General features: G+C 37.9%; 1 protein-coding gene across 1 annotated transcript in view; it reads right to left on the bottom strand.

Moving 5' to 3' along the window:
* Positions 1-21448, bottom strand: part of Hecw1 (HECT, C2 and WW domain containing E3 ubiquitin protein ligase 1) — a 240400-nt gene extending 218952 nt beyond the window's left edge. The window contains exons 1-2 of the mRNA XM_076864225.2: positions 21127-21448; positions 8182-8289 (exon numbers count right to left, since the gene is read on the bottom strand). Of these exons, the coding sequence (XP_076720340.2) occupies positions 8182-8289; positions 21127-21415 (397 nt within the window). The 5' untranslated portion in view covers positions 21416-21448. The remainder of the gene's footprint in view (positions 1-8181; positions 8290-21126) is intronic.
* Positions 21449-25394: the final 3946 nt, after the last annotated feature.

The following is a 25394-nucleotide window of genomic DNA, read 5'->3' as shown; positions in this document are numbered from 1 at the left end:
GAGATTAAAATCACTCTTATGTTTTTCCAATTTCTTATTATTTCCCTTCGTGTTAAGAAAAGGGCACTGTAGAGTGGTCAGCAGAAGCACATTTCTTCCCATCTCTTCATCTCTATCCTACACCTTCCAGCTGCTCCACCCACATTTCCAGGCATCCTGTCCCTAGTTGGTTAAGTGCTTCTGGAAAAGGCCTGACTCCCCAGCCATTTTCTAGATCATGATCCTTTCTGACTCTTCATGGGCCTCCACCCATCATGCTGTTTCAGGGATTTGTTTTAGTAATGGAAAGCTGACTAACACAATGACTGTTATTCTCTGGTCCTGGATTTGACAGCACAGTGAGGTCCCTCCTAGGTTCTTCCATGGTGCTACTAACCCCAGATAGCTAAACCCAGGCTCTGCCTATAGAATCTGCACATCCAATAAGTACTTGTATGAATCCCCTGCAGTTTTCAATAGGCCACATTTTGAGAAACACTACTTTATGCTCTCCCTAAACAAAGTACTCCAGTTCAAACATCCCTTGTTCCTTTCCCATCTCTTTCTAAGCCAGATCCTTCTCATGAGCACCCAAGGCCATTTACCTGACTACTGCATTCTTCCCCAGAGACACTTCAACCTCAATTTGGCATCTTAATTTTTCAAATTAAGATGTCTTTTTTAGACTAGGATCATGAGTTATTTAACCAGGCCAATGCTCCTTCTATGACTTTACTCTTCCCTCACACACATTATCCAGCTCCTCACCAAACCATGTTAAGATACCACCTAAGACTCTTTCTAATTCATCCTCTTCCATTTTTTCTCATTTAATGGGCTTCTTATTTCTCACCTGTTTTCGTGCCATAGCCATAGTGGGTCTTAGGCTTACAGGGTTAGGACATTTCAGTGCACTTTCCACATTGCTGCCAAGATAAAATGTCTAGAATGCAAGGCTAATTAGGATGTTTCTTCACAGAGAGCATTTCAGGAGCTTTCTGTGCTCTGTAGGCCCATAGCTACACTGCCTAGAACCTCTGGGCCACAGGATCCTTCCCCAGAATTTTTCTTTTCTTTTTTAAAATTTTTAAAAATCCTTTTTATTAAAGAAGTTTTTGCAACAATAAATAAAGGATGCCGTCTCCTTCAAAAGTTAAGGCATCAGTCCCTTGGTACTGAATTTGAAACTTCATTGAAAACAAATGGCACTTGGTTTTATTTTCTTTCCTAACTTGGATGCCTTATATATTATTTTTAATAGATTTTTATATACCACATGTAACATTTACTTGCAATATTTACAGATACATTTTGACATTCTCCAATTATGATAATACAATTCTCAGGAAAGTTATATGATTATTCCTACACAATGAAGTAGCTGTTTTTGAATAATTTAAGAGAACATGTATTGTATTGCTGCATAGTTTAAGGTGTTAGAGTTGGTTCTCTTGCATTCCCTGTCCTGATTTTGGAACAAACCTTCTTGCTATGATGGAGGCTCACAACCACTACTGAAAAGAGATTCTTTCTTTCTTTCTTTTTAATATTTTTTTAGTTGACAATGGATCTTTATTTATTTATATGCGGTGCTGAGAATCAAACCTGTGCCTCACACATGCTAGGCAAGTGCTCTACCACTGAGCTACCACCCCAGCTCAAGAGATTATTATTTTTTTTTTAAGTAATTTTTTTTCTTACCTACCTCAGACTCACCGCATCACTACTCTCCACCTCAGTGCCTTTTTAGTACTTTCCATTGCTACCTGGCCCCCAAAAGCTAGTCCTTCCTTTCCACTGGTCAAATTCACCCAGAATTCATGGATGGTGATCAATCTTTGCACCAGAGCCAAGTACAGAAAGAAGTTGTGCCTGTCTCTCCTTGCTATAGTTTGATCCTTGAATATCCTCCACAGGAGGATGTGTTGAAGACTTGGTCCCCATAGTGGCATTATTAGGAGTCTCCATAGCCCTTTAAGAGAAGGTGCCTGTGGGAGGTCCTGAGGTCACTAACAGTATGACCTTGAAGAGGGGCTTGGCCCCTTCCTTTCTTCCCTTTTGTTTCCTGGATCATGATGCAAACAGTTTTGCTCCACCACATGCTCCCCACCACTGCCATCCTGCCATGGTGTGCTGCCTTACCACAGGCTCAATGGAATGGGGCCAATGGATCATGGACTGGAACCTTCAAAACTATTAGCCAACTTTTCTTTTTATAAGTTACTTATCTCAGATATTCCTCTTTTATTAATATATATTTTTTGGTGGTTGATAGACCTTTATTTTATTCATTTATTTCTATGTGGTGCTGAGAATCGAACCCAGTGCCTCCCACATGCTAGGCCAGAGCTCTACCACTGAGCCACAACAACAGCCTTGAGATTTTTCTTTACAAAGATAGAAAGTTGGCTAACATATCTCTGGTGGAATTCAAGAGCCTTGGTGAGCAGGAATGAAACTCTCATTTCCTGATCCGAAACTGTGATTCCCTACAGTTCCTAGGAGGCTTCCAGCCCTATCAGATTAAGAGGGATGGCAACTCAAGGTTACTCTAGGAAAGTCTAAGCATGGGTGAATAGGATCTTGACCACTTATTTATGTTAAGAGTTTTCGTCTTGTTGGGAGAATCTGAGATATTTTGACAAGAAGCCAGAATTACCTTTTATATTGTTGTGAATCTGAATTGAATCATTTGGTTATGTCTTTCTGTAATAATGGCCAGTCACTCTTTGTTATTTAATCTCAGAGACTGAGACTCCCATGGACTGAAGGTTGACTTTAATGCTCCCCAGATGTATTGGAATACTTGACATGATAAGAAGGGATTGCTTGAAACAGTTTGGCTTCTCACATTGAACGGTTTCAGGATAAGCCTGCCATGTCCCCTTATTCCTGTATTCTGTCTTCCCACCTGGACCTCTGACCTCCATTGTCACAGCCCCACTGTCTCATATCCCCTGATCAGTTAGAAACACTGTGCTCTTAGTTTTGCCTCTGGCAGTCTAGTGTAGCCAAAGGATGACCAGTTAGTGACCAGATGGCCTTCTCAGTCCTCTTCCTGCCTTCTGTCACATGCTGCAAACTACAGCTGTGATTACTGTGGTTAGTAAAGGCAGATGCATTTTCTTTAAGTTACATGGTACAAATAGTACCATTTTAATCACATTATCCTAAAACTAAAAGCAAAAAACAAAACAAAAACAAAAACAAAGTAACAGTGGTAATCTATGTCACATTAAATCTAAGCACCTTGATCTTTCACATAATTCTCAGCTGAATGCCAGACGGTCACAGCTCCCTGCGTCCTTCACAGTTTGGAAGTGTCTCCTCTGCCCAGTTCTGCTTAGGTCTCTGCCCATCAGGGCCATGCCCTTTAATCCTTCTCTTTTGTGAAGACCTAGTCCAAAAAGCTATCTCTAAGCAATTCTAATTTTAATTACTTTTATATTCTTTGTATACTCCATTAGCACACAAGATGTATAATATGATATCACATGATATGCAATAATAGCAAAGGGACAAAATTATTAGTGTATGAATATTTCTATCCTTTTCACTCTGGTCTGCTAACGAGTGAATGATTATGGATTTTATGGCTTAGATTTGTTCCCCTATCACCCCAGGAGGCTTTTCCCTAGCAAGATTATTTCTTTTATGTTTTCTAAAGCAAAATTTGAAGGAAATGAGAAGAAAGACAACATGAGTGTAGTTAGGATCAGAGGTAGCCTTCTGGAGAAGATTAGGTGGGAAGGACACCAGGGAAATCATATGGTGAAAGGTCACTGATCAAAAAGAAAATATAAGGGTATTACTGTGAACCATGAATATTTTTCTCAAAATTTAAGGAACACAAGTAAGAATATAAGCAATACTGGAATTCCTTTATGGTTGTTATGCAATGCAACTTTAACCATGATTTCACTTTAGCATGGTTTCCATGGAGTTATATAATTAAAAATAAGATATATGTATATATATACAAACACACACACACACACACACATATAGCTGTTGTCTTGCAAATATTTATAAGGAGTCATGCGTGTTCCTAATAGAAAGCCTCTGAAGGGCTTAGAGTCTATGGACCAAATGGTTATTGCACCACAAATTGAGACTTCTTGCTAAAAATAATAAAATATGATTGAAAATGGAAGCCCATAGTACAGTCCTGGTCATATTGACCCAAAAGGAAGAATAGTCCTGGTGAAGACCTGCCTAAATTCAAATAAAAGGTTCTAGAAACATGTCACATTGACCATCTGGATTGTGGTCTGACAAATTCCCTGTATCTCATACGGAGCTGGCTGCCTCTGGTTCCTGTAATGCTAGTCTTTCTTCCTTTCCATGGAGGAGAAATCACGTGTCAGAAATGTTAATGAAAGGAAGTCAGCGAGTTCTTCTGGAGCCCTGCTTTTCCTTCAACGTCCTTCAGTCTCCAAATTTGGCTGCAAAGGATTTCCCTCACAGAAAATTCTCAGCATATAGCCATTTAAATCACAGTTGTCACTAAGACATCAAGATGTCTATTTCCAGAGCAGAAATCAAAGCTGACTGTACATTCCTGCCCTGAGCTGTGTTGGAGCAACACTCACAATTCCTAGTCCAAAGCCTTGTAATGACAGCAGTCCAGTTGGTGTTTACTGAGTGCTTTCTGTCCCAGATGCATGCCTGGAGAATCACCCATACTTTCTCAGGTGGTTTGCATGGAATCACCTCATGGGGAAGTATATTATCTTCATTTTATAGACAAAGAAACCAGAAGCTTAGAGTCTAAGAGACCATGAGCCACAGTGGTTCCTTAGACACCACTTCTCACTCGGAAGCCATCTGCTGAAACTGAGGGTGATGAGGCCAATTTTGTCAGACCCACGTGTGTAACTCTTGCCTTGCTATGTTCAGAGAGGTGTCATTGAAAACTTACAGTAGGATCAATAGCTTAGATTTTCTGTTATGTATAATCAGGGACCACTGTTTTTCCTGTTTTTGTTTCAATTTGGAGTGATGCTATCCTTTGAATGTATTCCCCAAAATTTCCAAAACTAAAACTTAATTGACAATATTAAAGTATTAAGAGGTGGGGCCTTGGTGGGGGGTGATGACAAATGAAATTAATCCCTTATAAAAGGGGATGAAGTTCTCTATCCTCTTTGGCCCCTTCTTTGACACAGCAAGGTGTTATCTTTGAAGCAGAGAATTAGTCCTCACCAGATACCGAATCTGCTAATACCTTGATCTGAACTTCCCAGCCTCCATGAATAGATTTCCATTATTGATAACTTATCCTCTCTAAGATGTTTTGTTACGGTTGCTTGAATAGACTAAGATGGATAATGTGATGGAAAAGGATTGGGAAATGATGTGCTGAAAAAGGTATTTGAGGGATATTCTTCTGACAAATTTTAGAGAATCTGGTATGAATCGAGATCACTTTTCCACACTAGAAAGCAAGGGTAGAGATGGGGAAGCAGCTGAATCTGAAAGCCCCTCGGCTTCATATCAACTGACTTGAGAATTGAGACAGGATCAGTAGACAGGTGGTACAGACCAGGAACAGCACAGGAAGACAAGGCACAGCAGTCACATGACTCCAGTTTGTTGTTTATACCTGGACAGAGGTGAGAAGGGGGTGCCTAAACAGTGATAAGAACACAAGAGTGGGTGGAGAAAGGAGGACCCCTGACTGGTGTTAGTGAGCAGTTGTTCTAGCCACACGGCTTGGTTCTTCCTACTACAGTTTGATGATCAGGGGGATGCACAGCAGATTTGGGACTGAGATCCAGACTTCTGATAGGAGTATGCAGTCAACAAGGCCTACTGTAACTCCTTTGAAGGTTTGAGACTGGCCTGCTGAGTCCAACTTCATGTAGTAAAAAATCAACACTGAATTACTATAACAAAACACCACTGTAGGATTTTATCAGGATGGGTAGAGTTAAAATTTCACCGGTTCCTTCTTTTGTCGTGCTAAACGCTGCATCTCTCCAGACCTCATATCACATCATTATTACTGTAGACAGATCCCAGGGGCCCTCTAAGGAAAAATCATGCCAGAGAATAGGAAATGATTCTTTTGTCTTTTATCATGTATGTTAACTCCTTGGAGAATACAGAAAATATGTTTTTAGAATACTTCTAATTTGGTGGTACTTTCAAAATCTGATTTAGTCAGACCATTTAAAAAATTGTATAAATCAATAGCAATTACCTGCTTCTAAATTGAATCATAACCCCCAAAGAAATATGCTATTAAAACATGACAGACTCCAGGTCATATGCAATATACTTCCACTCTCATTAAAATAAATAATAAAAGAGGAAAAAAAAGAATAAAAATAAAAGGAAAATATCATTTTGTTTTATTATTTTAATTTAATCTCCAAGTAGAAACAGTGACTTTTTTTTATACTTCAATATATAAAATCTGGATAAGTTTCAATGTTAGCAAATTATTCTTAATTTTAAGACAAAAGTATAATTTATCAATTAGGTTAATGTGTTTATTGCCATCAGGAGGTTGTAAAGAATCTTATTTTTGGATCATAACAAACACTTCTGTAACTTTCTGGAAAATGGCCTGGATTCTGCATTTTTATTACAGCAAGAGAACCTTTGATGTCTTGATGTGTTAATAAAGGATAGCTATATCAGAACATTTTAAAATCTAATTCTCCCTACTTGTTAATTTGGCCCATTTTCAATCATACATTTTTAAAAATTATAATTATTTTACATAGAAATATAAATTTATATAGTATGTGATATATAATTTTTAATGTATTTAGACTCCTTAGACTCCTTATTCATTGTAACTTTTTAATTTACTTGATTTATATGTGTGCCCCTGAGTTAATATTCTAATCATTTTCATTGTCTTGAAAAATTTCATTATCATTGTCTTGATAAATTTTTGCTTTTTACAAATTAAATTTGTCAATTTTTATAACTTGACAACTTCTATTATTAGAATAGAATAACAGTTTCTTAATGTATTGGTAACTCATTTGATATATATACAAAATATAAATATTCACCCTTTCATTCATTTTCCCCAAACAAGACACTGTTAATTCAGCAGGTGGACTGAGGACAAGAATCTTTTCAAGTTTGCACAAGAACATTTAAAAACGTCACTTTTCTAAAGTGTTCAGTTATTTTGAATATGCCCTTTCTAAGCCATTTGCTTTTTTTAAAATAGGTTATTGCTCCTTAACCCAGTTTGAATATGCTTTCACTCAGTTATTTTATTTTAAAGAGATGGTTTTATTATAACTTCTTAGCACAGATTGTGGACCCTTTTTATATTCTCATCATTATTTTTTTTGTTCTTTTTAGTTATACATGACAGTACAGTATATTTTGACTTAGTGTGGGGTACATCTAATTCTAATTAGGATCCCAATCTTGTGATTGTGCATGATGTGGAGATTCACATATGTACATAGGAAAGTTAAGTCAGATTCATTCCACTGTCTTTCTTATTACTGTCCCCCTGTCCTTCCCTTCATTCCCCTTGTCTAATCCACTGAACTTCTATTCTTCCTATACCCCTCCTTTGTTGTGTGTTCAGATCCACATATCAGAGAGGACATCTGACCTTTTTTTTTTTTTTGGGATTGGCTTATTTTGCTTAGCATAATATTTTGCTAGTATAAACAACACCAAGTTTATGCACCCAGAAATGTCTGTAGATTAGGAGTCAAAGAACTTGTCTGGCATTACTAACATGTGATCCCCATTCTGTGGAGTTGTGGCAAGAGCCAAAGGTTATGAAAAAAGTGTGGAATATTATCAGCATAGTGGGGCAATGGTTAAGAGCCTTGAATCACTGGATCAGGAAAAGGTAAAACTTAGACAGGGAACATGTTGAGAAGATATGGTCTCCCGCACATCAAAATTGGAGAAGCCTGAAATAAAAGTCAGGGGATATGAGCCAAAGCATCCAGGGTCTAGAGGCTGATGAATATGAAGAACAGTTTTCTTTGGTATTAGAGTGGCCCTCTGGGTTGGTCTGTATGGCTGTTACCCAGTTGTTCTAGAACTCATTACTCACTACTGAAAAGTCTTTTTAAGGATCTCATTTAATCTACTTCTCTGTTTTACATGGCAAATTTCTAGGTGGAAGTGAGACCACAAGGCAAAGAACAGAGCAGTTGAATTTTGCATCAGCCATGTCTGCTGCACAAGAATGGTAAAAGTACTCACGTTCTACAAAGTAAGAACTGGCATCAATCTTCCAGATGATCTGGCCCCGATGAGAACCATTGACTCCACGGTTCTTATAGTCCAGAAAGTTTTCAGACAAGACTTCATCTATATTCACAAAAAAAAGTAGAGCAGAGAAACATATCAGTCAATAGCTAATTTAGAGGGGGGAAAATAAAAAGAAAAAAAGGGTAAAGGATGTGAATGTCATTCCCAGCTCACAGCAGAAAAAAACACCTGGAATCATAGAATCAGAGAGCTGGAAGCATCCTAAGACACCATCAGGACCCACCTCTTTTTAGTGCAGGAATCTTTTCCCCACCCAACATTCCTGGAAATGATCACATAGCTGGTTCTTCAACTTCACTGGAAACAGAAATAATCACAGTTCATTGCACTTTGAATGGCTCATATATGTATGAAAACACATATGAAAGTCTTCCTCCAAGAATAAGCAGGTGGCATCACTATACACTATACTACAGAGCAATAGTAAAAAAAAAAAAAAACAGCATGGTATTGGCACCAAAACAGAGTGATAGATAAGTGGTACAGAATAGAAAACACAGAGACTAACCCACATAATTACAGTTATCTTATATTAGACAAAGGTGCCAAAAATGTATATTGGAGAAAAGATAGGCTCTTCAACAAATGGTACTGGGAAAACTGGAAATCCATATGCAACAAAACAAAATTACCCCTATCTCTCACCATGCGTAAAACCCAACTCAAAGTGGATCAAGGACCTATGAATTACACTAGAGACCCTGTACCTAATAGAAGAAAAAGTAGGCTTAAATCTTCATCATGTCAGATTAGGCCTCAACTTCCTTAATATGGAAGTCAGGATGGATGCTTTGACAAATAAGACTCCTATAGCACAAGAATTAAAATCAAGAATCAATAAATGGCATGGATTCAAACTAAAAGCTTCTTCTCAGCAACAGAAATAATCAATGAGGTGAATAGAGAGCCTACAGAATGGGAGCAAATTTTTACCACACATATATCAGAGAGAGCACTGATATCTAGGATATATAAAGAACTCAAAAATCTTAACACCAAAACAACAACAACAAAAAACAAAAAACAAAAAAAACAAACAAAAAACCCCAAACAAATAGTCCAATCAATAAATGGGCTAAGGAACTGAACAGACCTTTCTTAGAACATGATATGCAATCAACAAATTTATGAAAAAATGTTCAACATCTCTGGCAATTAGAGAAATACAAATCAAATTTATTCTAAGAGTTCATCTCACTCTAGTCATATTAGCAGCTATTAGGAATACAAACAATAATAAGTATTGATGAGGATGTTGGGGAAAGGCACACTCATACATTGCTGGTAAGACTGCAAATTTGTGTAGCCAATATGGAAAGCAGTATGGAGATTCTTTGGAAAATTAGGTAGATTAAATGACCCAGTTATTCCACTCCTTGGTCCATACCCAAATGACTTAAAAACAGCATACTATAGGGGTGCAACCACATCAATGTTTATAGCAGCACAATTCACAATAGCTAAACTGTGGAACCAAAATAGATGCCCTTCAGTAGATGAATGGATAAAGAAACTGTGGTATATATATATATATATACAATGGAATATTACTCAGCATTAAAAGAGAATAAAATCATGGCATTTGCAGGTAAAAGGATGGAGTTGGAGAATATAATGCTAAGTGAAGTAAGCCAATCCCCCAAAACCAAATGCCAAATGTTTTCTCCAATATAAGGATGCTGATTTATATGGGGATTGGGGGGTGGGGATCATGGGAGGAATAGATGAACTCTAGATAGGGCAAAGGGGATAGAGGGAAAGGGTGGGGGCATGGGAATAGGAAAGGTGGTGGAATGAGATGGACATCATTACTCTAAGTACATGTATGAAGACATGAATGGTGTGACTCTGTTGTGTATAACCAGAGATATGAAAAATTGTGCTCTATATGTGTAATATGAATTGAAATGCATTCTGCTGTCATATATAACAAATTAGAATAGATAAAAAAAAAGTCTTCTTCCAAAAGATTATACCAGCTAAATCTCATTTGAGATTGAGGATAAGACATAAAGAAAATGTTTAATCATGCTTTGTATCTCGGTGCCAGTTCTCATTGACCATATCGTCTCTTCTCTGACCTGGGCAGCATAATCATCTGGTCTATGAGACTCATCCATGAACTTATTTTCCCATGCCTTCCTGACTCAAGCAGTCGTTTATTCATTCAACAGTTAAGATCCAGCTATCTACCAGATGCTGAGGAAGGTGCAGGGCCATGGTATTGGGCAAAACCAATATGGTTATAAATTGAAGCTTACAAACAATTAAGAAGACACTTTTAAACAAAAAGCAAAGAAATAAATGTAGTATTGTAACTTGCAATAAGAGATACAAAGGAAGAGAACAGGGTGCTTTGACAAAGTGACAAGGCAGAAGTCCAACAGGGTAGTCAGAGACCACTGAAGGATGAGAAGAGCTGCATGGGTGGAAAATAAAGCTGGGTGTGGGGAGGGCTGAGGTAGGGAAGCACTTACTGCTTGGAGGTACTGGGAGCACCTAATAAGTGATTGTGGGTTTTCATTTTCTGCTCTTTATTTTCTCATCACATTGCAACCTGCTGATGTCTTAAAGCCCATTGCCCAGAGAGAAATGCCACATTCTTGGAGTGAACAGGTCCTAAAAGACCAAATTGACTGTACCTCCTTGGTTTCAGACCCCACATTCTCAGTGCACATGAAGCTAGGGATATGAATTTTACCTTGATTTTATGAGGCTTTTGTAGTTTTCACTTCACTAGAAAGTAATCAACTGAGCTAGCTGGATCTGAGTCTCTGGGGAAAACCATGTTTTGAGTGTCCAAATCTGAGACTGAAGATAGTACCAGAGTCAAGGCTCTGCAGAGAAACAGGTCATGGTTGTCTTTTTTCCTCTTAGGATACCCTGAGGTTTTTCACCCTGCATTTGGCTGGACTGAGAAAATAGGCTATGATAATGTTCAAAAAGGAAAGCTTGAGGATTTTTGTGCCATTTACCAATATTGTCATGTCTACAGCCTCAGGTTCCTCATCTGCAAAGTGAGGGGTTGGTAGTAAAAACTTCAGCCTTTCAAGGGAGGAGTAAATGAGAGAAACTAGCAAATGCACCTGTAATCTACTATGTTGACTGCACATTTTGAGCTGCCCCTTCTTTGCAAAGATGACTGGGCAGAGGAGCACCATCTCTGCTTCCTTAGCAGCAAGAACTGTTTGTATCCTTTGGAAGATCACTTGTTTGCAAAATTTACCTGTCTTTATATTCACAGTGTGTGCTTACAGCCCTGTTTGGGTTACTAAGATGATTGCATAATATGTCTTTTACAGTAATTGCCTCATTTCTGCAAAAAAGCATAATATTTTTCTAGCTCCCTGGGTCTTCAGTACAGATATAATGAGTTTCACACCCAGGTAGAAATTTGCCTCATTATGGCAATTCTTCAAGAGGTGCTATATTCCTAAATTTATCCACTCTGATCACCTGAATATTCACCTTAGTAGATATGGTCAGGTATTCATAAACAGTAACATCTAGAAGAAGAATGTTCATTCATGTATTAGATAATATGCACTGCATACTTTTTTCCATTCTCGGTATTGCTAAACCCTGGTGATACGCAGGTGAATGAGACATGATCTTTGTTCCCAGTAGTTTCTAGTATATTTGGTGATTTGTTTAGGAAAACAGATAATTTCATTGGAATACAGAAAGTATAAAAATGGGTTAAGTATCAAGGAATCCATAGAAGCACAAATGAGAAAAGGAAGGGGGGTAGGTGGGAAGAATTGCAAAAAACTGATAAAATTTTACACATTTTAAAGAGAAAAATATATACTTTGTTGTACAATTTTTATGCACAACACATTCTAAGGGACTGATACTTTGTCTTGATAAGTATCTGTTTTCCTGGCACAAATAATAACACTGGCAAATGCATGACACATGAAACTAACACATGAAACGAAACAATCTGTATTCTTGATTAGGCCATCTCTGCTAAGAGGTCAACCTCTTCCCTAAAGGTATTTATCACTACCTTAGAAAAGTTTCTAGTCTCTGCTTAGGAATCCAAGTGTATTAGAGTATTCTGTGCTACAGGAAGGAACTGGAAGAGAGAAGAGAACTGGAATAAGTGCTAAGGGCCAAATTGTGGTCTCCACCACAATGAGGAATGTGGTTCCTGGATGTCTACCTGGAGGCTCTTTGTCCTATGTTCTTCATCAGGGCCGAAATCTCTTTGTGGGAGCAATATTTACAGCCACCCTTGAGGCAGGAGGTTATATCTACCATTGTTATGTGATCTTAGGTGGGTTATTTCATTTTTGTGTCTCAGCTTCTTCACTACAAAATGGAGATAACCTTAGAACCCACCTTAACATTTTTGCTGTATTAAACGAACTATTATAGGCAGCAGTCTCAGAATAGTGTCGGCCATCTAATAAGCACTATTTCTATCTAGAGCCTAGGCTAAAAATAGGGCATCCTATTTCAAATCCCCATGATACTTAATGAGCAAAGCCATTAATAATAGCTTACACCAGTACTATTTAAAATTTAGTCATTGTGCACTTTGTACAGAACACAAAAAAAGATGTATTAAGTCCCTCAAAATAAGAATACATTTGCTGGATGATGTTTATTCTGGTATGTAACATCCTACCTCCTGCTTCTAGTTTATAATAGGGGAAAGATCTTTGTAGGTTATTAAAATTTTAGCCAGAAAGTTCTAGTGAAGCTTACCTAAGAAATGAGGAATGCATTTTCTCCTTATGTGTCTTAAAAATGATAACTGTAGCTATGCTTTCCACATCCTAATCTGTAATAGAAGAGTGGACACAAAACACTGCTGCCATTAAGAGCAGAATGGGCAAGTGAGCTCATAATCAATTATAAAGGACACTCTATCCATCTCCCAGGTCTCTTAAGCCCATCAGAAGAAGCACAACATGGCTTTGGTTTCTCAGAGTAACTCATGCTTTCTGATAATCAAATCTTGGAAAAATCTCCAAAGATTCTCCCACTATGACTTTACTAAAATGGTAAGGAGATATGGGGACAATCTACTTGCCTTTCACCTTTCTAAGCCCATGATGTAGAAGTGCTGTTATCATGTACTAGGAAGGGATTCTAAAATGGCAGTGCAGGTCCTACAAACCATTGTCCCTTTCTCTTTTTATGAGGCTTTTCCTTTATATTGTTTCTTTAAAACAAGTACTCATTTTCTCTCTTGACTGAGAAATACAGCTTCAGCTCTTCTATATTCTAATAGGGCGTCTGATGTAAAGGGAAACTTCAGTTCTTGAAGAATTGGTGTCCACAAAGAAGAATTCTAAAAAATTAAACAAGGAGGAGGAGAAGGAGGTGAAGTACAAGGAGGAGGAAGAAGAAGAAGAAGGAGAAGGAGCATTCTAGAAGATTCTATGTGCAGGTACCTAGCTGGAAAGACAATTTTAACTTTTGTTCTTATATTTTAAGACCCTGAGCAATAAATGTTTCTTATGGGTAAGGGCTGAGTTCCTGTGTTTGTAATATCTCGTAACTCCTTGTGTATGGTTTCCCAAACTGGAAAAATCTAGTGAGAAATAAAAGTGTTGTTTTGCTCAAGAAAATGCAGGGAATGCTGGATTAAACAAAATAAAGTGAGTCACTCTACTCCAGGCTTCTCAAACCTTTATTATACATTGTGAATCTCCTAAAAGTGGGGCAAGGTGGGCAGAGACTTCCATCTTTATTTAACCATGGAATTCCCCCCATGGAGTACTGACCAATGTAGAAGACACGGTCCATGAGTGCTACTTGTGTGTCCATCACTGCTCCTATTCCATTGTACTGTACAAATTCTAGGGAAAATGGACTAGGAAGTTAAATCTAATTGAGAAAACTTTTCAAAAAATCACGAGACCAGAAGACAAAATGTACAGGAAAAGATAAGGAATATATACAATAAAGGAAAGTCCCCATGTCTAAAAAATGAAAGTTTTGAAGACCAAAGGAATATGGAACCATACCGGCAGAACAACTAGTCTGTTACAAGAAGAGATATTGCTAAGAAATCAATTGAAAGTAGCTATGCTTTCCACATCCTAGTCTATAATAGAAGAGTGGATAACAAAATACTGCTTTGATGTTGTCATGTCTACAGCCACATTCCTCATTGTGGTGGAGACCACGATTTGGCCCTTAGCACTTATTCCAGTACTCTTCTCTCCTCCAGTGCCTTCTTATAGCACAGAATATGCTAATATACTTGGATTCTTAAGCAGAGACTAGAAAATTCTAAGGTAGTGATAAATACCTTTAGGGAAACAAATATGAGCCTGACATAGAGTTTCTCAACCTGGGTACTGTTGCTATCTTTGGCTAGATAACTATTTGTTATTATCAGACTATTTTATGCTATTGTACCAGGTTTAGTGGCATCCCTGGACTCCCCCCAGTTGATGTCAGTAGTACCTTCAACAATCCAACAACCTTAAATGGCTTAAGACTTTACCAAGTGTTTCCTGAGGGGCAAAATCACCTCAGTTGAGAACCACTGGTTGATAATTGAATGCAATCACTGTAAGAATAATAAGAGAGGCATAACTTGTAAATCAACAGATAATTCCAATAAAAGGCAGGAAATACATCCTCGTGTACATGAAATGAAAGGAAATTACATTAAATAAAGACTATGAAGAAAGGGGACAAAAAGAAGTCCTAATATAATAGTAAGTACAATAAATGTAAATATACTATCCTAACCAATTAAAAATCTGAGGCTCACAGATCAGAATAAACACACACACACACAAACAGTCACACTTAAAGACAGAGAAGGATTGACAATATAGGAAGGAAAAACAGAAAACAAGCATGAAGTAGAAGAAAACTAAGATACTAGCAATCTCAGCATTTAGAAAACAGAATTCAAGGCAAAGAGTATTATAAGGGAGCCCAGTAAGTCTGAAATAATAAGCTATAATAAATCAGAGTAAAAAGGTTTAAATATCATGAACATTTGTATACCTAAGAAACAGCATCAGCATCTACAAAATATATAATTTATAGATGTGAAAGTAGATGCTATGGTTTAAACATGGTTTTTCTCCTTCAGAACTCATGTTGGAGCTTAATCTGCATTGTGAAATATTAAGATCTGGACACTTAATCTGAGCATGGTGTTTAGAGGTAGGGTCTTTTAGAGGTGATTAGGGCTAGTCAAGGTCATGAGGGGGAACTTTCATGTTGAAATACTGGTGGTTTTACAAGAAGAGAGAGAGAGAGACTGGAGAATACACACTGCAAAAGTTTGGATCTTAAATATCCCCCAAAGGACCATGTAATGAAGGCTTAGTCCCCAGTTTGGTACTACTGGAAGGTTGTGGACTGTAAGAGGTGGAGCCTAGTTAGCGATCATTCAGCCACTGGGAGTGTGCCCTTCAAGGGAAAAGCAGGCCCATAGTCCCTTCCTCTTCTCTTATTTCCACTTTGTGACTATGAGAGAGCAGCTTTGTTCCACTATGTGCTCCCCATCATGGTGTGCTGTCTCACCATAGGCCCCAAAACAATAGGGTAAAACAAAGAATTGAAATCATGAGCCCCAATAAATCTTCTCTTTAAAAGTTGGTCATCTCAGGTATTTTGTCACAGCAATAGAAATCTGACTCACACATACAAGCATATACCTGTTGTGTGCACACAAGTACTCCCTATCTCTTGCCAAGTGATGCCCTGTGCTGCCTCAGGACTCCACCAGATTTGGCCCTTTGATCTTGGACCAGAACTATGAGCCAAAAGAAATCTTCTTTTCTTTATAACTTACCCAATCTCTGTTACTATTTTATTAGCAATAGAAAAGAGACTAATATAGTGGACACAGATTAAAAGTTTTTGCTAGATTTTTAACATACTTCATTAAAAAATGAAAGAACAAGGAAACAAAATTGTGCAAGACCCTGGGCTCCATCCCCAGCACCCAAAAATAATAGAACAAGATTGAACTTTATATATATATATATATATATATATATATATATATATATATATATCACAGACAACATAGACACACATGTATAAATATTATTATAAATGTGTATATCTATCTGTCTACGTATATCTACATAGACATACACAGAGAGAGAAAGAAAGAGAGAGATTGAGGAGGAGAGAGGTGACCCTTACTTTGCACAGTTTCCAGTTAACTGAAACCTGTGTACATCAGAGTTACACTCTTTGTAGGTCCTTTGGTAACTCTTACTCCTGTAACCTCATTTTTTATGGAACTGTACCAACTGGGAACACAGTTCAGTATGCATAAGGTTCAGTTAACACAATGATATATACATACACAGGTGTACACACAAAAATGTACCTCAAGAAGGTACAGGTCACAGAATCAGCCTCAAAAAATTCCAAAGAATCAATTTGAAAAAGACTATAGTCTCTAATCTCACACAGGTAGAGAAACCCAGAAGATTTGAAAGAGAGTGTACATTCCTAGGCATAGTCTATCAGCAACCTTCAATAATGCAATTTCAGAGAATTTTAAATTTTAATTTTTAGTATCTCTTGATAGGTAGAATTTTGAATGCATAAATGTATTCTACTTTCATTATGTTTTAAATTAATGAAAAAATTCTAGCAGGAATTAGGGTAGCATGGTGTAATAATGAATGTGATTTATTAAAAATGTGATTAATAAGAGATATTTTTGCAGATTATGAACATATTTTGCCTACTTTACCTATTCAATTATATTTTCCTGATTTTAATTGCATATTTATTTCATATTTAAACAGCTTTCATAAGGGCTACTTCCAGTGAAGTAAAAGGAATGGATCTTTTTAAAAACTTATATTCTTAAAAAGAGTTTTATGATGCTAGATTTTAAAATATCAAAATGTAAAGAGGTAAAGATATTTGTGTAGATACTTTCTCATTAATATTACATTAATATAACATTCTAATGGTTAGAAATATATATTGTATCCATCACATTATGTCCTTTAAACCAATTATACTACCTTATTCCCTTAGTGTGAGTAAGAGTCAGGTATTGCTGAATCTTTAACCCTAAGTATAAACAAATGAATAATTAGGTTTTATTTGTGAACATCAAGTAGGCACTACTGGGTGAATAATTGTAAAACTATTTTCTAGAGGTACTGATTTCCAACTTATCTGTCCCTATGTACTTGTTTTTTACCAAATGATAAGCTTTTACACATTTACTAACCCTTAAAACATCATTCTTCAGGTCCCTAATGGTTTGGTCAGAAGCTTTTGTTGATAATGAACAACTATAACAATGCTCATGTAAGGGCCAAGTCTAGGCTGAAGAAGCCTAGAAATTAGAGCTATTTGCTACAGTGCATTCAGAGAATAAAGCTACTTGACAAGACCAACCAAGAATTGTATACTGGTTGCCAGGAAATAAATGCATGTTATCTCACTGATCCTGAGAAGCAAGCTCCATTTTGGAGATAAGGAACCTATTATAATTTGGATCTGGAGTATCCCCTGAAAAGTTCATGTTCGAAAGCATTGATACCTAATGTAGCAAGGGTCAGAAGTGGGGCTTTTAGGCAATGGAGGAATCAATGAGGACTTTCACCACATCAGTGGATTGATCCATTTGATGAATTAACCCATGGATAGCTGAATGAATTACTGGGAGATAGGACCTAATTGGAGAAAAGGAGGTCACTGGGGGCATGCCCTGGAAGAGTTATCTTTTCTCTGTCCCCTTTCTCTCTCTCTCTCTCTCTCTCTCTCTCTCTCAGCCATGAGCTGAGCAGTTTTCATCTGCCACACCCTTCTGCTATGATGTTTCTGCCTTAGAGCCGGAGGACCATGGACTGAACTTCTGAAACCATTAGCCAAAATAAATCTTTCCTCCTCTCAGTTGTTCTTATTAGGTATTTTGGTTACAGCAATGAAAAACTGACATACAGAACCTGTGGCTTAGATTACAGTTTCTGACTGAGGTCTTACATCTGGCCAGAGGCAGAGTATGATTCTAAACCAGAGTGACCTATTAATGATATCACAAGACCTTTCTCCATTCTATGCCATTAAGAAAGAATCACGTATTGTTCTCATTTAACTCTGCAAATGAATTCTATTTCACTTTATAATCATGGTAATGCTAATGTTTCTGGATTCCTATGGTCCTGGTTAAGGACAGTATTGGCGATTTTGTGAGAGTGTCATTGAGTAGGAACCCTGTACATCATGGTATCTTTACCCTCTTATGACAGAAGAAAATTATGTTTGTTTGGAGAGTACTAGAGGTCACAAAATGCTGAAGGCATTACTTGGCCTTACTTGGACATTTTGATGGCCCACTGATGTGGAATGGCCCATACCTGATGTTGCACCAGAATGCCAACATGCTCCCATTGTTAGCGTAAGTTCTGCTGCCAGGGAGGCAGCTGTGTGGCCATGGGAGCCATTCAATTGGCAGCTCCTCATTTGGAAATGACAGATTAAATGAAATTACCATCCCTAAATTTCTGGATCTGTACCCATGACTTGAGCTTTGGCGAGGCACTGCAAATCTGGAAGATAAATTGCTAAAGACTCACAAATTATAAAGTTTTAAGATTCACAGATAATTTGGATGGGAAAATCATTTTTGAAGTGTTCTGCTACTGAAAGTGTTGGCATTCTGCATTAAATAACTTCACAGTTATGTATGTGTAGCTACTATGAGAATAACAAACTGTCAGAGTAAGATTCCAAGATGATGAGTTGTGGTTACTTTTGGCTCAGTCAAAATGTCATGTTAACACCAGATCTTATTCATTCACAGAGTTTCGTGATACTTGATGTGGCTGACAGCCCTTTCCTTTTTCCAATATCCTCACAGGACAAGAGTGTCCTGTGTGGTGTGAGCTCCTAGTGGTCCTTCCTTTTCACCCTCTTCCATCTTCTTTTAGAGTTTCTTCTCTGCCTCTCCCTACCCCCTTTCTCTGACAGGGACTTTCTAGTGCTTTTTCCACAAACAATCCACAAGGTAGCTTATCTACTCCCAGGCTAATCTAAAGCTGTAACATGAATCTATGGTTGAGCTGCAGAACCGTTCGTTTATTCGCTGTGGATGATGGAACCTCATTTGTTCCACAAACAGTAAATTCCACACTGAGCTCATTACCTTCTCCCCAAACATGATCCTTTTCCATGTTCCCTAACTTGAGGAATGGTGTCAATACTCACCAGCTGTAGGAAGGTACCTTTGTAAATAGTTGGTTCAAACTCTGTGTGTGTGTGTGTGTGTGTATACTCACACACAAAAACCTAATTGCTTCAGCTGTTAAACAAGTGACATTCAAAATTAAAATGAGGGTGGGTGGGAGGGGGAACTTTGACAAAATTAAAGTTTGCAGGCCAGTCTAAAGGGGGCAACGATATTTAACCAAGCTGATTAGAGCCCCATGATATTACAAGCTGAGTCTGCCAAATTGGGGTGTTTGTGAAAGACACTAGAAAGCTGGTGAAATTTCTGCATTTTTAAATGTTAATAATTAATCAAATTTAAAACAAAACCATGTAGACTAAACAAAATATGCTTGGTGGGCTGTGAGTTTACAATGTCTTTCCTAGAATGATCTGTCTGCTTTCATTTAAGAACTAATTTTTAAAAACATTATATTTTCACTGTTTGGAAGTCCTGTTTATCTAGTAACTACTATTTGTGTAACAATTTCAAAAGTTATGTTTCTTCATCTTTACATTAATATGTTTATTGTAAATACACTAACCAAGCTGATGGCAGAAACTTAAGAGGACCAAATATATTTTCCTGACAGATAAGATTCCCTTAATTTTACCATAATAATGGCCCAGGTTGTAAGCTACTCATAACAATCCATTACTTCCTTTGCTATTTGATGATGTTATATCTGGAATTGTGCACCTGAGTATGTAAATGATGTACTATGCCAACTGAATGCAGAAGGCTTGGCCTCTATTGACCTGGTGTTGGATCTGTTGATTCTTGTGTCCGCCCCCCCCACCCCCCAAAAAAATTTACACATTGGCTTGTGTATAATCATATCAATTTCTACCACACCCACTTTCTCATAAAAGAAAAATACATTTTTCTTGTAACTTATTTTCATAATTTCAAATTTGCAAGATTTTTTTTCAAAACTAATTAATGAGAATGGTGAAACTTTTATAAAGTAGTTGCTTCAATTTCCAATTTATTTGTAAAATTTAGTTTGTCTGTACAGACTTGAGAAAATTCACATTAAAAAAGTCTTTTCATGAACTTTCAATTTTGGAACATTGACAATTTTGAGTATGAAACTTTACCTAAGGTAAATCAAGTCAACTTTCTCCAGCACCATGACTGTATATACAATCCCAGCATGTCTTCTGAATACAAAGCAGTAGGAATTTTGAAGGTCATGATGAAATGATTGTGTTAGGAAGAAAAGTACAATTACCTGCACTTAGATGTGTGTGCACTGGTGGGGTAATGGGGGTAATGGTGTTACTATGGTCTTATGAACACATGACTTTTGATATTCATTTATTCACAACTTGAAGAGTTTCTGTAGTTTCAAGTGGCAATGATGTTTGTTTTTAACCATGACATAACCTGCTGTGTCATGATTTTCTTTCATTGAATAGAGACGGCAACAGTGCCTTATCGTGCAATCTGCAGAAAAACAAAGCAATGCCCTGATGGTCTCCAGTGTGGCAGACTCTTATGTATAACTCAGTTGTGTGTCTAAATGATATTGTAGATTTTAAAAAACATTAAAGTACATATAAAAGCAAATTATGAATCATATCCTGTTGAACACTGAAACCACATACATAAGATCATTATTTCGGTGGCACCTTGTCAGTGGGCCTGGGTAAGTCAGCGTTTCCCTCAAGCTGGGCTGAAGGTGATAATCTACTCACCAATGAGGTACATGCCAATCCAGTCTCCAGCGTCCACTTCCTCCTTAATGTCCCAGTGGATCACCAGATCCTGTGAGTGCCCTATGGAGTAGTAGGAGCTGCTAACCATGAGTGTGGAACGGCTGTCTGAGGTGACCAGGTCAGTGTCACTGGTGGAGCGGGGGATGGTCACACCATCATGAGGTCCATTCCTGATATCCATGTTGTGGAACTGGTCAGGGTTGTAGCTGTAGCGGAGTGGCTCCTTGCACCGGCGTCGGCTCTGTGAGTTTCGAGATGGAGACGCCATGGCAGCCAGGCCTAAAAACCTGTTCTGGTACAGATTCTGTGGGGACAAAGAGACAGTGAGCTGGGTCAGAATGGGCCAGCAAGTAAGTCATTGTCTTCACAGGAAATGAAGATGCACTGGGGGCGGGGGGATGCGGAAATGAACTGTGAGGGAGCTGCCCTCCTGGAGATTTAAAACACAACATATAGCATCTTCCTTGTGACAAAGCCTGCAACTTTGGGTTCACACAGGGACAAGAACAGAGATACAAATGAACCAAGGTGCCTATATTTCCAGGCTCTGCTGGAGTCTGTGTTCACCCAGCTCCCTTTGATTCAACTGATACTAGAAAGATTGGAATGCGTGTAGCATGACCTTGAGGATATGATTGTCCCCAAATGCAGTGTCATTACTTGAGTTCTCTAACACCAATTCAATTGGATCCAATTTTTTCCTTTTTGAGGGTAAATGATGATTATCATTATTGATTGTGTTAGTGATCCCTGCAGGTTTCAAGAATCTACACACAGCCCAGAATTAGAGGTGGTCCCTGCTGGGCCAGGTGGCCATTCCCCTCCATTTACTACTCTCTCACTCTACAGAATGTTTCTAGGCTGTCTGACATTTCTATTAGGGATTTCAGACATCCTAGTCATCTTTGAACATCACAATTTTCAAAAAAATTCAATCTCAGAGGACTGTCTCCTTTGGAGGCAATGGTATTATAAAAAACATTGCGATTGATGAAGGCTGCACTTTTGTTTCTTTTTAATGTTTGCAACATTGAGTACTTAAAATGAGCTGAGCTGATAAAGCACAGTAACTTAAAAAAAACATCTAAGGAAGGGCATCACATGGAACTTAAGGGGTTCATTTTTGAAACAAGAAAGGGTGATTCTGATTTCATCAAAGAATACTAAAATTGAGTTTTAAATGTACATTTTTGGGATTCCTGGCTATAAGAATACATGCTATTCTACAAATAATAACATTTTTGTTGTCAAAAAGAGGAAATTAAAGCCAAGAAGTATTGAATCATGCTATTTAGATTATAGAGCCTGAACTTATTATGTAACATCAATCAAATGGAAGTTATTGACATTTTGTTTCCCAACCGTGAGGACAAGACCCCAGAATCAAATTATACTTCAAATTATATAAAGATATTAAACAGTAATTCAGGCCTGTACTATTTCCATCTTCCAAGACCAGGGAACTTGTGAAAAGCGCATGAACCTGATTAAGCATTATGAATCTTGGTCCTTGATGACCAACTAGATGGCCTTTTTATTCATTATTTGTGTCTCTTGTTAAGAATTCCTCTGGCTTTACTGGTAATAACCAGAGAATTACTACAGGCAGAAAAATCAGCCTCAGAAAATATCTCATCACACGATCAGGTTCATATCCCCTATTTTTTTTTTAATGCTTGTCTTGTCATTACAACTAGCTCTCCTTTCATCAGCACAGGCAAAGCCCAGGGAAGCATGAACCAGCCACCCACCCACCCATCTCAGGGCTATTCTGGATAGTTCAGGACAGATTCAATAAATTGACAGTCCTCCAGGGGCTTTGATAAAATCTCCAAAACAGAAAGGCTGCTGCTATAGCATAAAATTTCTCCAGTTTGCACATAATTTAAGTGCACCAATAACATCTTGTAGTATTTTGGAGATTGAATACTGCTTGGAATTAAATGAAATAGTCAAATATATAATTAAGAGTTAGACCAAACCATGATCACACTGGTATGGGGTAGATAACTAAATCTATCTGAACTTCAGCCTTTCATCCATAAAAAGGTCATTGTCAGAATTTAACACATCCATGCAAATCAAGTTTTTGGCACAGTAAGAATTTAATAAATAAAAATATACCAGTACCACTGGTATTATACAAAGGATTAAGAGACTGCTTTCGCTAAAAGCACTGGCTTTTGGAAATGCAGGTGCCCAGTGGTAACTAAAAGCAAGAAAAAAATCTTGGCATCTCTGCCTTCATTTTTGTATGTTTCCTTTATTACCTTAAATTTTGGATCAGATTCCTACACAAATCTGTATGTGGACATGTTAGTTACTTAAGGAGTATCTGTCTAAAAACTGGTAACACAAGGGTGATAAGCCCTAAATTTACCTAATCTCTTTCATCCCTTTTTCAAGGCTGAAGGCACTAAGGTATTTTCAAGATTTTCAGGAACATCATAACCAACAGATTCTCAACTGCACACTTTTATGACATCCTGCCCCACACTCCCAGAGGTACACCTAAATGTCTCCAGTCATTGCTCTAAACCTGACCAGAATAATGAGTCTTACAGGCAGATCAACCTGTGACAAGTTCGTCTCCACTTAATGGAAGCAATTACCTCATGGTGGGAGATCGGGTTGTCCCCTCAGCTGGAGCACACAGCTCATGATGGGAACCAGACTATAATAACTACTTCTTCAGGACCTCAAAGAACCAGTCCTGAGATAATGATCAACTGGATCATAGTTGGATCAAGACTGCTTAATTATGCATACCTCTTGTCCTCTACCCCATTTCTTCCTTTGTTTAAATCTAGTGCTCATGTCAGTATCTCTCAAGACTGAGACTGGTTGTCTTCCCAATATAACTATATTGAATAAATTCCTTTTCTATTTCACTATTACTTTTTTCATTTTGATATTTGGGGCTAGTTTGTATATTTGTCAGTTTGTGTTTTGGTCAGCTTTTTCATTGCTGCAATGAAAAGAACTGACAAAAATAATTTTAGAGGAGGAAATGTTTATTTGGTGCTCATGGTTTCAGAGGTCTCAGTCCACAGATGGCCCACTGCATTCCTCAGGGCCTGAGATAAGGCAGAACATTATGGCAGAAGAGTGTGGTGGTGGAAAGCAGCTCAGGATGCAGTACTAGGAAGCAGAGAGAGACTTTTCCTTTCACCAAGAACAAAATGTAAGTCCCAAAGGTAAACTCCAATGACCCACCTTCTCCAGCCATACCCAACCTGCCTACAGATACCACCCCGTTAATCCCTATCAGTGGATTAATGCGCTGACCAGGTTAAAACTCGCATAATCCAATCATTTTGCCTCTAAACTTTCTTGCATTTTTTCACACATGAGCCTTTGGGGGGCACCTAATACCTAAACCATAACAACCTGATAGATTGGGATTCCCTGAAGTCACCCCCTCTCTGGCCTAGGACTCTGGCAATGGTATTACTTTAGAAAGAAAGTCCAACTGAAACACAAGACATGTGGGAAGTCAGCCACGCTGAGCCACTGGCCAAATGTCCCTTCACATCACCACAGAGTCCTCGCACTTAAATTCATTCTGTACAGACCCTGAAGGTCACTCCTGCTCATGTCACTCTGGGGTTTCCTTACAAAATTAAAATTATAGATGTGTATGGTAAATGAGCTCTCTATACCAACTTCCAGAGGACGCGTTCCCTTTATCTGTAACGTTTGTGATTGAGTAGGATATTTTTACAGTAGTGTTGAGGAGGCTGAAAGAATTTTTATCAACATGATTTCAATCAGGGCTTCAAAAAGATGAGAAGAGGGTTTCTTTTTTGTTAAAGACATGATTGCTGTCCACATGGTGAGAACAAAGATGTAGAGGGAAACGTTAGTGAAGGAGGATGTTTGTCAGTGATTACTGGGTTGGAATAATGGTGTTTTTCCTGGAATAAGAAAGGCAGCCTCAAATGAAGCTGGTCCTGGAAGGTCATGCTCTCTTACTGACCCTGGCAAAATATATGCTGCTACTTCAGTTTTATTAACACATGGATATAAGAACCTGGCTTTTAATATTCATTTATTCATACTTGCAAGCAGAATTTGTACTTCTTCTTCAAGGCAGTGCCCTAGAACCAACTCTTTTATAGCCTCCCCTTGCATCCTGTCCTATTCCCAAGGATCAGGGCTTTCTGCTTCATGATCCACAGCACTCCCATTCCCTGAAAGGCTGCTTATTGTCTTACTGCTAGTTGGTCTGTCTCTATTTATTCCTA

This window comes from Callospermophilus lateralis, chromosome 1 (genome assembly GCF_048772815.1).
Source record: "Callospermophilus lateralis isolate mCalLat2 chromosome 1, mCalLat2.hap1, whole genome shotgun sequence".
Lineage (NCBI taxonomy): Eukaryota > Metazoa > Chordata > Mammalia > Rodentia > Sciuridae > Callospermophilus > Callospermophilus lateralis.
The sequence above is the reverse complement of the archived record's forward strand: the minus strand, read 5'-3'. Positions and strand labels throughout refer to the sequence as shown.